The sequence below is a fragment of the Symphodus melops genome (genome assembly GCF_947650265.1).
Source record: "Symphodus melops genome assembly, chromosome: 23".
Classification (NCBI taxonomy): domain Eukaryota; kingdom Metazoa; phylum Chordata; class Actinopteri; order Labriformes; family Labridae; genus Symphodus; species Symphodus melops.
Window position 1 is genome coordinate 1,532,092 of NC_136713.1, and position 15,096 is coordinate 1,547,187.

The 15,096-nt window shown below is 38.9% G+C and overlaps 2 protein-coding genes across 3 annotated transcripts in view; both read right to left on the minus strand.

Annotated features, from left to right (window-relative positions):
• LOC306818956 (trace amine-associated receptor 1-like) overlaps window positions 1-4,704 on the minus strand; it is a 34,782-nt gene extending 30,078 nt beyond the window's left edge. The window contains exon 1 of the mRNA XM_079336709.1: window positions 3,881-4,704. The gene's annotated coding sequence lies outside the window, so the exon portion shown is untranslated. The remainder of the gene's footprint in view (window positions 1-3,880) is intronic.
• Window positions 4,705-5,024: 320 nt separating this feature from the next.
• Window positions 5,025-15,096, minus strand: part of LOC306818931 (NLR family CARD domain-containing protein 3-like) — a 324,740-nt gene continuing 314,668 nt past the window's right edge. For both annotated transcript variants that reach the window (XM_079336666.1, XM_079336667.1), the window contains 3 exons: window positions 9,996-10,169; window positions 8,835-9,008; window positions 5,025-5,229 (listed from right to left, as the gene is read on the minus strand). In XM_079336666.1, the coding sequence (XP_079192792.1) occupies window positions 5,043-5,229; window positions 8,835-9,008; window positions 9,996-10,169 (535 nt within the window). In that variant the 3' untranslated portion in view covers window positions 5,025-5,042. The remainder of the gene's footprint in view (window positions 5,230-8,834; window positions 9,009-9,995; window positions 10,170-15,096) is intronic.

The window sequence follows — 15,096 nt, forward strand, 5'->3', positions numbered from 1 at the left end:
ACAGAGGGGAGGGGTGTGTATTGTAACTAATGTCTTGTGTCCTGCCTGTCTTTAAACAACACAAATAAAATACTTGAGAGTGAACATCCTGAAAGTTTTGACTCATTTATATGAACTCGACTTTATTGAAGACACAAATACAGGAGGATGTAAGGAGATGGAATTCCAATATGAAGCTTGGAGTGGAGGATGGAGTCTGTGAGAATGAACATCTTGTCCAGAATCTTCTGTTTGTTTCAGACTCTTCCAACAGAAAGAAGAGAGAAACAGTTCAATGAGTGGGATAGACTAATATCACGGTACATATGGCGAGGGAAAAGACCAAGGAGAAGATTTCAAACTCTTCAACTGCAGAAGAAGAAGGGCGCTCTAAGACATTATGATATATCTGCACAGTGGAGAACCCTGGTTTGCTGGTGCAGATCTGATTATCAAGCCAGATGGAAAACTATTGAAGAGAAGTTGTCAGAGAGCGTCCCAATCCAGGCATGTTTAGGGGATCAACGATGGGTTGAAAAGCTCCTGGATAAAGGGAATAGCTGGATGAATGGATCCCTGAAAACATGGTTCAGTATTATCAGCAGGACTGGCCTGTCTGATGAAATAAAGATACTGAGGTGGTGCTGGCATGACCCCGACTTCACCCCCAACAAACTGGATGTTCCTTATAAGTGATGGACCAAACAAGGCCTCTCCTCTTACTCTTCTTTTTTTAACCAGTGTTGTGAAATGTTTAATGTTAAATGATTATTAACACACCTCGTAAGAAAAACAGGGCACCACCTGGCTGACCAAGAACAACTGTATTAATTATGGGAATTAATATAGTAATTATGAATTTTTGATAAAGTTATTAATTATGAATTAAATCAACCTCATATCTGAATTCTGGATCAATCGACTACCTGAAATCACACGAACAAGCTTCTGAGTTTGATGTGCAGAATTTAATGAAAGAAAAGGTGAACAATAACAGAATAATGACATGAATAAAATGCGTTATGAATGTGGAACCAAAATACAGTGACTGATATATTTGATGAAGGTGAACACCAGAAATGATAAATGTTATCATGACGACTTGAGTATGGTATTGTGGTTTAACGTTTGTCTGATAAACATGTTAATTTAGTTCGGGACAAAAAGTGGAGTGAACGGAGGAAAAACTTTAGATTAAAGGAGAGGATAAACTGAACTGTGGGAAGTAAAAAGGACACGATGTGACACGACCCTCTGCAGGTTTGACCAGCTGTTGAATGCATCTTACTTTGTTGTAGAATCAACGAATCCGCCTTAGAGGGACCGAAGAATTCTGCGGTCCAGAACTGCTTTGAGTGTCCAACGGCCTCCCGGAGAGCTCTGAGATTTATCCAAAAGTATTTCTGTTGATGAACGATCGTTAACTTCCTGCTAACTGAATGGCCAATTCAGTTAGTTCAGATAACGAGATCGTTTAAGAGTCAATGGTGGGAAAAGGAATAATTCCAAAAATGTCAGAAAATGATGAAAAACGATTTAATTAAAAATGCGCGTGCACAAGCCTTAACGGGAGTTTCTCAAGGCTTAAAGGTGCCGCTGGTTATATTGAAAACTTGAAGCAGAAACGTCGGTTAATAAAAGCTTTACTCTGATAGCTTAAGTCAAAAACGACACATGACATCAAACACAGATGGATTTTTAGAAAATGGAAAAAGAAAAAGTAATATCTAGATATATAATGTCAGATGATAATCTAATTATTGAGAATAACTAACCATGTGATGTACTTAAAGTACCTTCTACGTTTCAACCTCTGGGGGGCAGTAGTGCTCCATGCCAGTTTTAAACAAGAGCAGGGACCATTTGATGACAGTTTGATTTTTTTACATCTTCGCGGTACATTGTCGTATCTGAATCCTGGTTGGATGAAAATGTTAGTCTCAATGTCCTAAAACAGTTTCTGAAGATGCGTATTGAAATTCTTGGAAGGTGTTTTTCCTGCGTCTTCGACCCCCTTGGAGATCAGTTTGGCGTCAGAGTCATTAACATTGGAATGTCTGTAAGGGGTGTAGAGTCAGAGGGAGAGGGGGAGAGAGAGGCCCTCTGATGAATCTGATTAGATAGATATATTCTACAACACCAGCAAACATTTCCAAACACTGAAAAGACTCTTTGCTTCAAGATTTCTTCAAATACGCCACCATTTAAACAGTTTGATGACAGAGACTGAAAAAGTCTTTGACAATAATCTCATACAAGTTTTCATAGCTGCCTATAGAGGGGACTCTGGGATTCAAATCATTTGCAGGTTGTATAGAGGGCTACAAGAGGAACACAGAGAACATACCACCTACATCAAACACAAACGGGAAAAGGAAACTAACTTCCACATCTGTGAAGAAGCTTTTGGGAAAATACTGTGAGTTTGAGTGGAAGATCACAAGCTCCATCTCATGGAGAACATTGGGTTGGAAGAGTCTGATTAGATACTTTATTAAAGCTGTTCAGAAATCTCATGACACAGACTCTATCTCACTTCTCTTCAGTGCTATCTCCTGGCTCCTGGGCCCAACCCCACATAGTTCTAGACCGGCCATGTTAAGGATGGTCCCAAAGCTCTTATACTGAAAGAAGGAGAGAGGAGGGAGATCTGAGGAGAGAGCTGACTTTACCCAAGTCTTTTTACTGACAGACAATATCTCTGTGCATCTCTGCTGGGAGGGACTAAGACACAAGTGGAGGACACTTGGATGCAATGAAGGGAACTGAGATGTACCCATAGACTCTTCTAGCTGCTGGAGGAATTGTGGCTCACAGGAAGCAAATCACTACCACCTGTTCTGTCCTAAAAAACACAGCTTCTGCTTTGAGATCCACAGAGAACCAACAGATGTCTTTAAAGTCAGATGTTACCCAGGAATGGGACCAAGTCTTCCTTGCTAACCTGCATTCATCCACTAAACCAAATACTCATTTGGAAGCCTGAGCATTGCTGGGAGAAAGGCCATAACAAAGAAATGTTCCTCCACCAGTGGAAGACTGCTACCATGTAGTTTATGGAATCTATTCAATGACACAGATCACTTGTTCTCTGAAGCTTCACAAAAACTCATTTGAGGATCTCTGGATAAAATGAAAATCCTATATCTCCCCTAAACTCCCATCTTTTCTTTCAACTGCTTTTCCTTTAGTTATGAACCCCTGTATACTTTGTTTTTGTCTTTGTTTTTCTTTTCAGTGGGAGATCACCTCATCTCTTACATCGCATTTATTTTGTTCTGTGTTAAAGCACAAAAACATAAAAGGAGGAATCACTCTATTGTTTAAGCACAAATGACTGTACTGTACAAATGTCTCTGAATATGTGTGATTACAAATAGAATTTAAAAAAAGAAATATGACTGAAATGAAGTGTGAGCTGATTCCTCTGTCAGTCCCTGATGGATGTAGCTCTCCTCAGCTTGCAGAGCTTCTCCACACACAAGATGGTGGAGGTTCCTCCTCTGTGGATCATCAGCTGCTCCTCTTTGCTCCACCAGAGTCCTGATCACTCACATTATCTCAGAGATCATCTCCATCTAATGAGAGAAGAAGAGAGATGACAGAAATCATTTTCATCAGCTGTGAGTCATCAGGTTCCCCCACAGCGCTGTAACTAAGCTCCGCCCCCACTCCACCTTTGGACTTTAACACTGAACGGTTTCATGTTGGTGTCTGAGTGTGAGTTTACACTGAGTTATGAGAGCTTCACGTCCACACACACTCAGACACACACAGCGTCGTTCTGTCCTACCAGCTCTGACAGCCGACTGTTCTCCTCTCCACTTTAAAGAGTCAGAGCAACACATTCAGTTCAGAGAAGAAACAGGACTTAATATAGTCAGGTCAAAGGTCAACTAACCATGGGAGGAAAATAGAAGAAGCCGTAGTTTGGACATGAATCCTCTCTGATGTTTCTTTGTTTCTGTCAGTTGTCCTTCCTGCATTTGTTCCTGCAGCTGTGTAACTTTAGTCTTTGAGCCTGTTTGTCTTCAACTTCTTCATATTATTCATATCGTTTGTTCACAGTCTGTTAGATATTGTGATAGGTTATATGAAGATAGCTCCGCCCCTTTTATGAAACTCTGGGTTTACTTCTCAGGTTGATCACCAGCTTCATGTGACTGTTCAGCACCATCTCTTCTGTCAGGGTTAGTGAAGCCAGATCACAGAAAACAAACCCTGAGTATGTTGAACTCTCTTTGTAGCAGAGAACCAAGAAAAGGATTTCTCCAACAACAAACAACAAGAATGTAAATATATGTATGAGCTGATATGTGGAGGGTTTACTAAAGAACACTGAGAGACTGACCTCACAGTCTTCAGTCCATAGTTTGGATTCTTCTGAAGATCACTCAGCAGCTTCACGTCTGAATCCTGCAGCTTGTTTAGACTCAGGTCCAGCTCTCTGAGATGGGAGGGGTTGGACTTCAGAGCTGAGGCCAGAGAAGAACAGCTGATCTCTGACAACCTGCACCAACTCAATCTGAATAAAGAATAAAAGAAGAATAAAAATAATGTGTAATCCAGTCACATGTGTTCAGGTTGTGATGAGTATCTCAACATCACTTTGTCCTGATGAATCAAGTTTTCTCTAAATGATTAGAGGATCATTTCTGATTGTGTATTCACTAAATCTAAATCCTCCAAATGTCAGCTCAACATTCATCCAGCTGTTCATGTGCACAGATGAAGAACAGGCTGCTGATCTCAGTCAGCTCTGTGATGTTACTACAGTTATCAAATCACACATTATTCAATCACAAGTCTTCATGATTTCACTTCTTAACAGAACCAGAGGAAACCAGAGGCTTCATGTGCACATTGTTCAACTTTACTTCAGAGAGTCACAAAAACATTTTCACATCAAATCTCTAAATTATTCAGAAACTTCAAGAATAAGAAATCTCCTAAATCATCAAATATCCAGAGATTTAAATTCAGACAAATACTGAAAATATATAAATCCTGAAATGTGCAACAATGGAGGATGTGGATTGAAATGATTCAAATGAATGACACAGTCAGTGATCTGACCTCAGAGTCTCCAGTCTGCAGTTTGGACTCTGCAGATAATCACACAGCAGCTTCACTCCTGAATCCTGCAGCTTGTTCCTGCTCAGGTCCAGCTCTCTGAGATGGGAGGGGTTGGACTTCAGAGCTGAGGCCAGAGAAGAACAGCTGATCTCTGACAACCAGCAGTCCTCCAATCTGAATAAAGAATAAAAGAAGTAAATGTAGATGACAGTGAGCTTTATACATGAATGTGTGATGTTGTCCACATGAACACACTGATGTGATCATCATCTGTTCATTCACACATTGAAGGACTTCATAGTGATTCATTCATGTTTTTGTACTTCCTGATCATTCTTAGATTGAAACGTACAATATGTTGAATTTTATTAGAATCTTTACATTTAAATATCTGAATTCATTTCAAATGGACTAAACCCATGTTATATATCCAGTGTTTCATGGTTTACAGCTTTGAGGAGGGAGGACTTAAGTTTGAATTTGGACAATAACAGTCAACAATGAAGTCTTGAAGCATTGTGATGCTAAAGTGTTTGTTCAGCATGCTGGTAACTGTAAGAGTGGACTGAATCTATTTGATATTAACATGAGGCTGTGATAGAGCTGTCACCTTTCTCTCCTCCTTTCTTCTCTGAGGGAGAAACTCTTCATCCTTACATTTGGACTTTAGGAGCTCTCTTAAGGACTGACATGCTTTGTGAATAACCTTGCTCTTTACCAGGATCTAGTCTTTAATCTAAGTAGAAATGTAGCTGCAGCGTGTTCCAGCTCCAGCTGTCTGCCACTGTGGCTGAAACTTCTCTTCTCCCTTCTGTTGTCCTCGTGCCCTGCTGTCACTCTCCACTCTTCTCAGGACTTTTTTCATTTCAATCTTGATTTGAACCCGTCTGTTGTCGGGATCTGATGCTTTTAAACCCTTGAACCAAAAGTCTTTTTCATGACAGAAAGCCTGGGCTAAAATCTGTGTGCCAGTGCACAATTCAAGTGTAGCGAGCGCTCACAGGAGTGACAGCAGTGAAGCTGTCGGGTACGTTGACAACACGTCCAACTTATTAAAGCAGTCAAAAAGATAGCACGCCAACGTGAACATCACTGCAAGCAGGAACAAAGAGAGTGTGGAGCAAAGCCAAGTCTCCTTTGCATTTAAACAGCCTCTTGATAATAATTCTGAACGGGCCAAAGACATAACAAACACCACTGCTGTTTTTATTACAGTGGATTACATGCAGAATGGGACTTTGTGTTTTTACAGCTTCTTATATTGACAGAGGGAAATATGAATAGTTGTGAGATGAAACTGTCCCAGCTTTATTTTGTGCTCTAAAAAGTGCTGACTTCATAAACAGAAAGGTGTCAGTGTTTGTCTCTGCCATTTAAAACACATCTTTTTATATATACTATAGGCCAGGGTTTCTTAACCATGGGGCCGCGGCCCTTCGCGCCACCTGCAGGGCCGCGAGGGGATAATATGTTTGCATCTGTGGGCTGTAAGGGCCGTGATCGTTGGCCTGCAATATGCTCTCCGACCACCAGAGGCAGTATCATCAGTTAGAAGTAGGCCTACATAACGAGGAGAAGAATATTTAGCTTAACGTTAAGAAAACGATGTAGTTCTCACGCCCGGCCAGTAGTGGGCAGTGGAACTTTACAACGCGACACTTACCAGTACAACCACTTCCTCCACAACATCATCTTTAGCAGCTAGTTCTCCCAAGTCTTACCTAAATGCTGCGTATGGTCGCCCTGTGCTTGGGTAAAGGTTGAACTATTTGCTGCAAGTATTCGATGCTCTTTCGGCGGCGACACACACAATGTATCATGTCAAGGTTCTGTTTTAAATGACGATACAACGCGAATAGCTGCTGAAGCACATAGCCGCCGCAATTGTAGTTTGTTTGTTCTCGACTACTGCACATGTCCAAATGTTTCGTCTTACTGTCACAGCGTCTCCGTGTAAACGGGGCCTGAATCTGAATGGAAACGTAATGGAGAGGTTCTTAAAACGAAAAAATAATGACAGCAACGGGGGCAGCGCTACACAAAACAGAATGCTCTTTTTAATTTCAACAAATCTACCTAACTTCATTGAGCACCTAATTTTATTGCTTTTATTGCTAAGTTTATATTGTGTTGCTTATTTGACAAACATGCACTTAAACATGGTTTTATATGAGCAAAATTAATTAAATGATCTTAACTTGTGCAAGGTTTTATGCATAATTAGCCCATGTATAGGTTGATATATTGATTAAAAAACGTACAAATGAAGAACAGTATTCATTATTACAACATATTGACACAAATAGCTATTAAATAAAAATGACCGCAAAAGTTAAATCAGAACCATTCACTCGATTGGGCCCCAGACTACCTTGCCCTGAAAATGTTGGGCCCCAAGGTCAAAAAGGTTAAGAAACCCTGCTATAGGCTATATGGATGATTTTATTTCATTCATTTCTTTTATTGATTGGAGACTCTTTTGGTTATAAGTGTATTTGATTTGATGTAATTTTTGAATGTTTCATTTAAAATGTCATGTAAAAGAAACCTGAGCAGGTGAAGTCTGAACTGTCCATGCTGAACTTAAGACAATGTGTAAAAGGGAAGTTGTAAATGTTCCTGATGAAGAAAAAGAAAGTGTTGCATCAGGTCCCTTACTGGACCCAAAATGTACCCAACCCAATCTTCAGAACTGAGAACTGTACCCAACCCAAATGTTTGTGTAGCGTTACAGCCCGAGTAGAGACACAGCTGATAGTAAAATCATTTCATCAAGTTCTCAACAAATCAAAATGTGAACCATGTTTGAACAGCATCCCCCCCTTTTTAAAAGCAGGAATAAGACGGGGGTTGATAGTACAAATTTCTGTGAATACGTTCAGTTTGGTTACATCTTGTAGAGATGATTTTGCTGTTAGCAGACTACGATTTATTCTGAGAAGATATGACCATATTTGAAGAGATGAGGTATCACAAAAGTATAATGTATGGCCTCAGTTGACAGTACAATGATTAAGTGTTCCTCAAATAGAGGTTTGACATTTAAAGAGTAAAGGTAATGTGATTCTTCATACCATGTACAGAAATATCTAAAGTGGGACGGAATTTGTGACATCTGTTGTGCTGTATATAATGGCTCCACACTGACCATTAAATTGTCTGTCTTTCGGCCTGCACAGAGTTTCAGTGTTGTCTGTTAGATCAGAACCACGGCCATGATATGCTGCATTAATATTATCCAGTCTGTTGATAGAGTCAGCTTTAGGGACATTTATATTATTCAACCCATCAGGGGTCCTTCATGTTGTAGCTCACCTCTTTTTATGTCTGATTATTTGATGTTTCTGTAAAAGTCTGACAGAGTTGACTCAAATCTGGGACACAACTTTAACAGGTCCAAATGTTCCTAAAAACAACATTTTAAAGTGTCGATGACTATAATAGTATTTTACACCTTTAGTATCAGAAGCTTTTATAGTTTGAAGAGTTTGACTCTTTTTTAAATAGTTTAAAGTTTTTAATTGTTTTCTGCCATCGGGCAGGTTTAGACATGAAACAAAGAAATCAGAACCAACATTTGGGATTTCAAATTAGTTTCATCATAAAAATCTTTTAAAGGGATTTTCATTAAAAAAGGAATAAGTTCATTTGTAAGTGGTATTTTTAAGTTTGTTTGTCTGGGACATGATGTTTCCGAATTCTCAAGAATGGGTGAAATTCAAACACAGTCAACACAGTTTCTATTATATTCATATCTATATTACAGTCAGTGATCTTACATCAGAGTCTCCAGTCTGCAGTTTGGACTCTGCAGATAATCACACAGCAGCTTCACTCCTGAATCCTGCAGCTTGTTGTTAGTCAGGTCCAGCTCTCTGAGATGGGAGGGGTTGGACTTCAGAGCTGAGGCCAGAGAAGAACAGCTGATCTCTGACAAACTGCAGCCCCTCAATCTGAATAAAGAATAAAAGAAGTAAATGTAGATGACAGTGAGCTTTATACATGAATGTGTGATGTTGTCCACATGAACACACTGATGTGATCATCATCTGTTCATTCACACATTGAAGGACTACATAGTGATTCCTTCATGTTTTTGTACTTCCTGATCACTCTTAGATTGAAACGTACAATATGTTGAATTTTATTAGAATCTTTACATTTAAATATCTGAATTCATTTCAAATGGACTAAACCCATGTTATATATCTTTTTATTGTTGATTACTTACATCACAACAAATATTTCCAACAGTGATCAGAGTCAGAGAAATATCAGAGATGTAACTGGACGTGTCTTGTCTTGGTGGCAGATTAGGGCTGGGAGATATATCCAGTTTTTAAGATATATGGATATATATTCAAACATGATATAAGACAATATCTTTAATATGGATATAGTTCATGTTGCATTAAAATATAGTTCTACACGTCTTCTGTAGAGCTGACAGTTCAGCTATTTCTCATCTCACTGTGTCTCCCTCTTCATCCTCATCCTCCTCTCTCTCTCTCTCAAAAAACTCAATGGATAACAAAGCATTGTGTTTATTGAGGACAGCCAGAATAGTAGTTATTTAGCTGACTCTTACTCCCAGCATGCTCTGCAACACCTAACACATGTTGGTGTGAAGTTTAGGGTGAATAAAAGCAGTCGTCTCCCATTGTTCTCTCTCTTCAAATGCTTCCAGCGTCCGCCGCGTCCCGTGTGTGTTTCTCTGTGAACTCTAGGGGGACCATTTTGAGTCAACAAAGGTTTGTAGGATATACCATCAACCTGAACACTTTGTGTTCTGCTGCACAAGTAGTTGCTAAACCACATGACAGCTTTTGTTTGTTTGTCTGGGACATGATGTTTCCCAATTCTCTAGAATGGGTGAAATTCAAACACATTCAACACAGTTTCTATTATATTCATATCTATATTACAGTCAGTGATCTGACCTCAGAGTCTCCAGTCTGCAGTTTGGACTCTGCAGTCCCTCACACAGCAGCTTCACTCCTGAATCCTGCAGCTTGTTGTAGCTCAGGTCCAGCTCTCTGAGATGGGAGGGGTTGGACTTCAGAGCTGAGGCCACGACATCAAAGTGAGTCTCTGAGAGTCGACAGCTAGAAAGTCTGTAGTGACACATATAATAGAAAATTAATAGTCATGAAAGAAGCGTTGATATTCACGTCTCACATCTGATGATTGAAGTTTGACAGGTCCTGTTTGGTCTTAACTTTACACATCAGTGGAATCTCTCACTGAGTCTCCTCACTGCTTTTCAAACCTGCACATTCTTCATCTTTCAATCATTTACTAAATGTTACAGATGTGTAACCCTGCTGCTAAAACAGCTTAAAATAGTTATTAAAAGAGTCATAAACAACATAATTATTGGTTTAGTTCATCAGTTCATGTATTTATTTGATGTAACACACTCGAGCTGTGATTACTAAGTCAGTGAGTTTATTGTTGCAGTTTTGTACGACTAAAATCAACAGTAGTTTTGCAGTGCAGATTGATGTGCAGCAAAGTAAAAGTCTGCGATGCAGGACGAGAGTTTCTTTTTTTATGAAGCCAGAGTGAGTAAGAGATGGTCACCATGTTGTCACCTTGTTAAATGTAGAAGTTGATAAACAGCAGCACTAAGTGATAAAGATGGACAGAGGATAATTCATCAGTTAGGAGTGAGAAGAGTTCCTGTAGAAGTCATGAAACTGAGTGAAGTGTGTGTCATCTTAAAAAGCTGCACTTCACATGTCTCAGTCAGCCAGCTGCTCACTTCATTGTGCTTGTTTTTCTGCCTGTTAGCAAACAAGTTATGGCTTTGCAAAGTCATTCAAACCAGTTCATGTGATTTTATGATCCTGTAACTAATAAAGGTAAACATCATTCATGCTCATGATTTCATTTAGAGGTCAAAATCCTGATTTGACTCAAACAAAGCTGCTGTTCCCTAAACTGTGTGTGTGTGTGTGTGTGTGTGTGTGTGTGTGTGTGTGTGTGTGTGTGTGTGTGTGTGTAATCTTTCCTCCATCATAAACCACAGATTCGTTTCTCATCATCTCACCAGTGTTAACTGATAATTATTATTGAAGAGCTTTTTCTAACACACATTTTTACAGCTCCCTTAAAGAGAATTGAATTTGACTGTAAAATAAACAGCAATGATAAAAAACACTCAGCTGATAGAATTGTAGCAGACCCGGCTGGAACAATGGATGACTCTCTGGTTGACTGATGGTTTATGATCACTTTTATTTCATAGATCAATGCAATCATCACAAACACACCGTAAGAGCTGTGGAAAGAAAACTCAAATAGGAAACAACCATTAAACATAAACCACGTACCAAATATACAAATAGAACACATAGCATACCCATTTACAATAAAATCACATGTCAACAAACTATGATATAAACTAAGAATTCATCAAGTTCATTTTAAAGTGAACATTTTGTCACATACATGTGTTAAAAACAACAGTGAAATTCAAAACTCATGACTGAAGCCAAAGTTACAACCTAAATCAAAGGCATGCGTCGGAGGCCATTAAACAGCTGATGGTGGAAAAACAGCTGACTGACCAACCCGAACTGCTCCAACCTGACGACTCAGCTCCACCGGAGCACGGACACACAGAAAGGTCACAAACAAATCAAACACGCTGGATAAAGAATCAGACAGAGCAGGATCGGACCTTGTGCACCTTTCCAGCTGCTTGCTATTTAACATTGAATGGACGACTGAGATTTTCCCTCTGAGCAAACGCTGCCTTCAAAATAAAAGCCCCGAAGCATAAACAAAAACAAAAAAAAAACAATATATAAAACTCACAACAATAATTGGTCATTTACAAACAGGCCTATGAAACCTTATTTATAAATAAAATGAAAAGAGGCACATCATAGAGGTTAGCACTGTAATAATTGACCTTAACTTTAAACTATCTTAAATCCAGAGGTAAACTCTGAACGTGATGTTATAAAACCATCACAGTGAAGTTTCCTGAGGTCTATACTACGAAGCAGGATTTGAGCATAGCGGGGTAACTTTAGGGTTAACTCTGGGTTTTCAGTCCTACGAGGGTCGATTACTTTTTACCTGGGTATATCACCATGGTAACTGATGTTGAACACCATACATACCCATGTCGAGAAAAAAAAACAGAAAAACAACATATATACCTATGTCAAAAAAATAAAAAGAAACAATATATATACCCATGTCCAAAAAAAATAAAAACATCCATACCTATGTCGAAAAAACAACACACATACCTATGTCAAAAAAAATGCAAAAAAACAACATACCCATGTTGAAAAAATAAAGAAAACAACATCCATACCTATGTCAAAAAAATACAAAAAACAACATACATACCTAATATCAGAAAAATGAAGACAAAAAACATCATACATACCCATGTCAAAACAATGCAAAAACACCGACATACATACCTGTCGAAAAATGCAAAAAACAACATACATACCCATGTCGAAATAATAAAAAAAAACAAGAAAACTATTAGCATAGTAGTAGTGCAGGATTTTATTGCAGATATTCACCAATATTACGAGATTATTTCACCAGTTAAAAAGGATTTAATTTGAGTTTCATTGTATTGCACTAACAGTTCTTTCTGGCTGTCACCAGAAGAGGGTGCTATAGGCCTCTGAATTAAAACAAGCAGTATCAATCCCAACAGTGTCAAGCATGTACATGCACAGTTAGGTGACCATCTTGTCTTCATTGTATATTATTTCACAACTGTAATTGAGGGATCAGCACATTACATGTCTGTTTATATATCTCTATAGACCAAAAATAGATCGAAGAAAATGATCTCTATCAGATTATTTTTCCCCAATATTGGTTTCAGGATCGGCCCCAAAAACCTCATATCAATCAGACCCTTGTGTTTGGTGAAGGAACACACAGCTGATTGTTTGGGAGTAGTGTTGATGAGGGTAAGTGCATGTTCCTTGGTAAAAAAAAAAAAAAGTAAGTTATGTATATTTATGCATACCATGTAGTAGTCACAATGGTAGAGCTCTGCATTGGTGAATAGCAGAGTCCCTGATGAAGATGAAGACGGCTCTCAGGATGAAAGAGGGTTATTTTGGCATCAGTAATCTCCAGACATTGTTGTATATGAACAGAATTAAACAACAGAAAAATAAATTTTAAGTATTCTGGATATGAATGTAGTTCCTGGTAAAATGAAGCTTTCTGAAGAAATTTAAAGTTTGAAGTTACAAAATCTGTTTTTGTGTTTTTACTTTCTGAAATATCTTGGATAGTTGAAGGTGATAGAAAATATATATTTTTAAAAACTATTTCAAACCTGAACAGACAGAAAATAGTGATAGCTATGGTGAGAGAGATGAGATAGAGTGTATATCCCGCTGTGTGCATGGTCTTCACATAGGAGAAGTACAAATGATAATCCGAGGACTGTACAAATGAAGGAGATAATCACATATTAAACAGACTGATTTCACAATTTAATTTCTGTAAATATGTTTGTCAACTTTTTTCTGATTTTATTCCTCCTTTTTTTTTTTTAGCTGTTCAACAACCAAATTTACCCCTCAGTGTGCAACATAACTGATTGGCTATCTAAGGAGCCAAGGGTTGTCAGATTATTCATAATCTAATGGTGATGAATGCTGGTTGGAGAGGCCTCCTGTGAATTTTTGCCTCGGGCCCCAATGAACTGTAAGATTGGCCACTGTTGGGTTTGCTAAACTAATCTAACCAACGATGACTCACGCTTCATACTTTAGCACACCAGGGGTCAGTAAGGAAAAGAGTCTTAATTAACATTTCATAAACAACACGTATACGTATATGGTACACAGGCATACACTATAATGATAGAAAATACATGTCTGGCTTAGTTGGAAGGGTCGGCTGACTCTCAACCGAAAGGTTGGGGGTTCTGTCCCCAGGTCCTGCAACCACATGTCTGATGTGTACTTGGGCAGGAACCCTTACTGCTCCAGCTGCTTTGCCGGCAGGGGCGCGTAATGTGTATGAATGCAAAGTGACTTCTGATGGTCCCTCATTTGGAAGGCGTGTGAAACTACAAAATCGCCATATAAAGCTCAAGTCCATTTACCATAACTACATTATGTGCTGTCGTTAAACATAGAGTAAAGTTGTTGTACAGCACCCATCAAAAACCAGAATCAAATACATACATGAAAAGAGACACAAAGCATTACTGTATTTTTTAAATTCTAATTTGATCATATTGTTCCTCTAGTTATTAATGCATAATCAACACATACTGTTTTCTTTCAAATATGACCAACCTCTCCGGGAAAGTGAAGTGTCTCGTTGAAAGTTTAGCTGCACGATTCTTCATGAGGGACAAGAGGGTCTGACCAGCCGACGGTGGTGCAGTTGTGATGCACCTTACCTGCAAAATAGCAATCAAATCTAGTTACTGTCACAGCTCTCTGATAGAAATGTGAGCTAAGGAAATGTATAGATGTGAAGATCATGTGCCTCTAAGTATCCAACCAAATCCCTTTCCTTGCATATTACTCAGTTATTCAAGTCATATCTCACCTTCTGAATGGTTTGGACAAGGTTGAGAGACAGTTTGCCGATGGCCAGCAGTTCAGGCCATCCCACAGTCCTTTGCAGTAAACACTGGTGTTGCTTTCTTGATAGGTCAGAACAGAAAATTACTCTTTTATTTTGCATGCATTTTGGAAAGATTCTTTAGGCGTACAGATTCTAGGAGTAACAGTACAAAGGTGTGTTCAGGGTGCATTGTATTTTTGTGACCACTAGAGGTCATCGGAACACCTATTGCCTGCAATTAAAGTATGACGAGAGGCTGGCATGGTTCTCAAAAGTTTCCATAGTTTGATTTAACACTTTTTCATTCTTACCTGGCCTAAGAGTAACACTCCAATAAGTCCAACTCTTGTCATTGTCTCTGATAGGTTGAGCGACTGTTTCAAGAAAATGAACCCACATCAATCTGATAACAATAAAAAACGAGCATCCTGCCATGCAGAAGATGTATGACACGTCTGA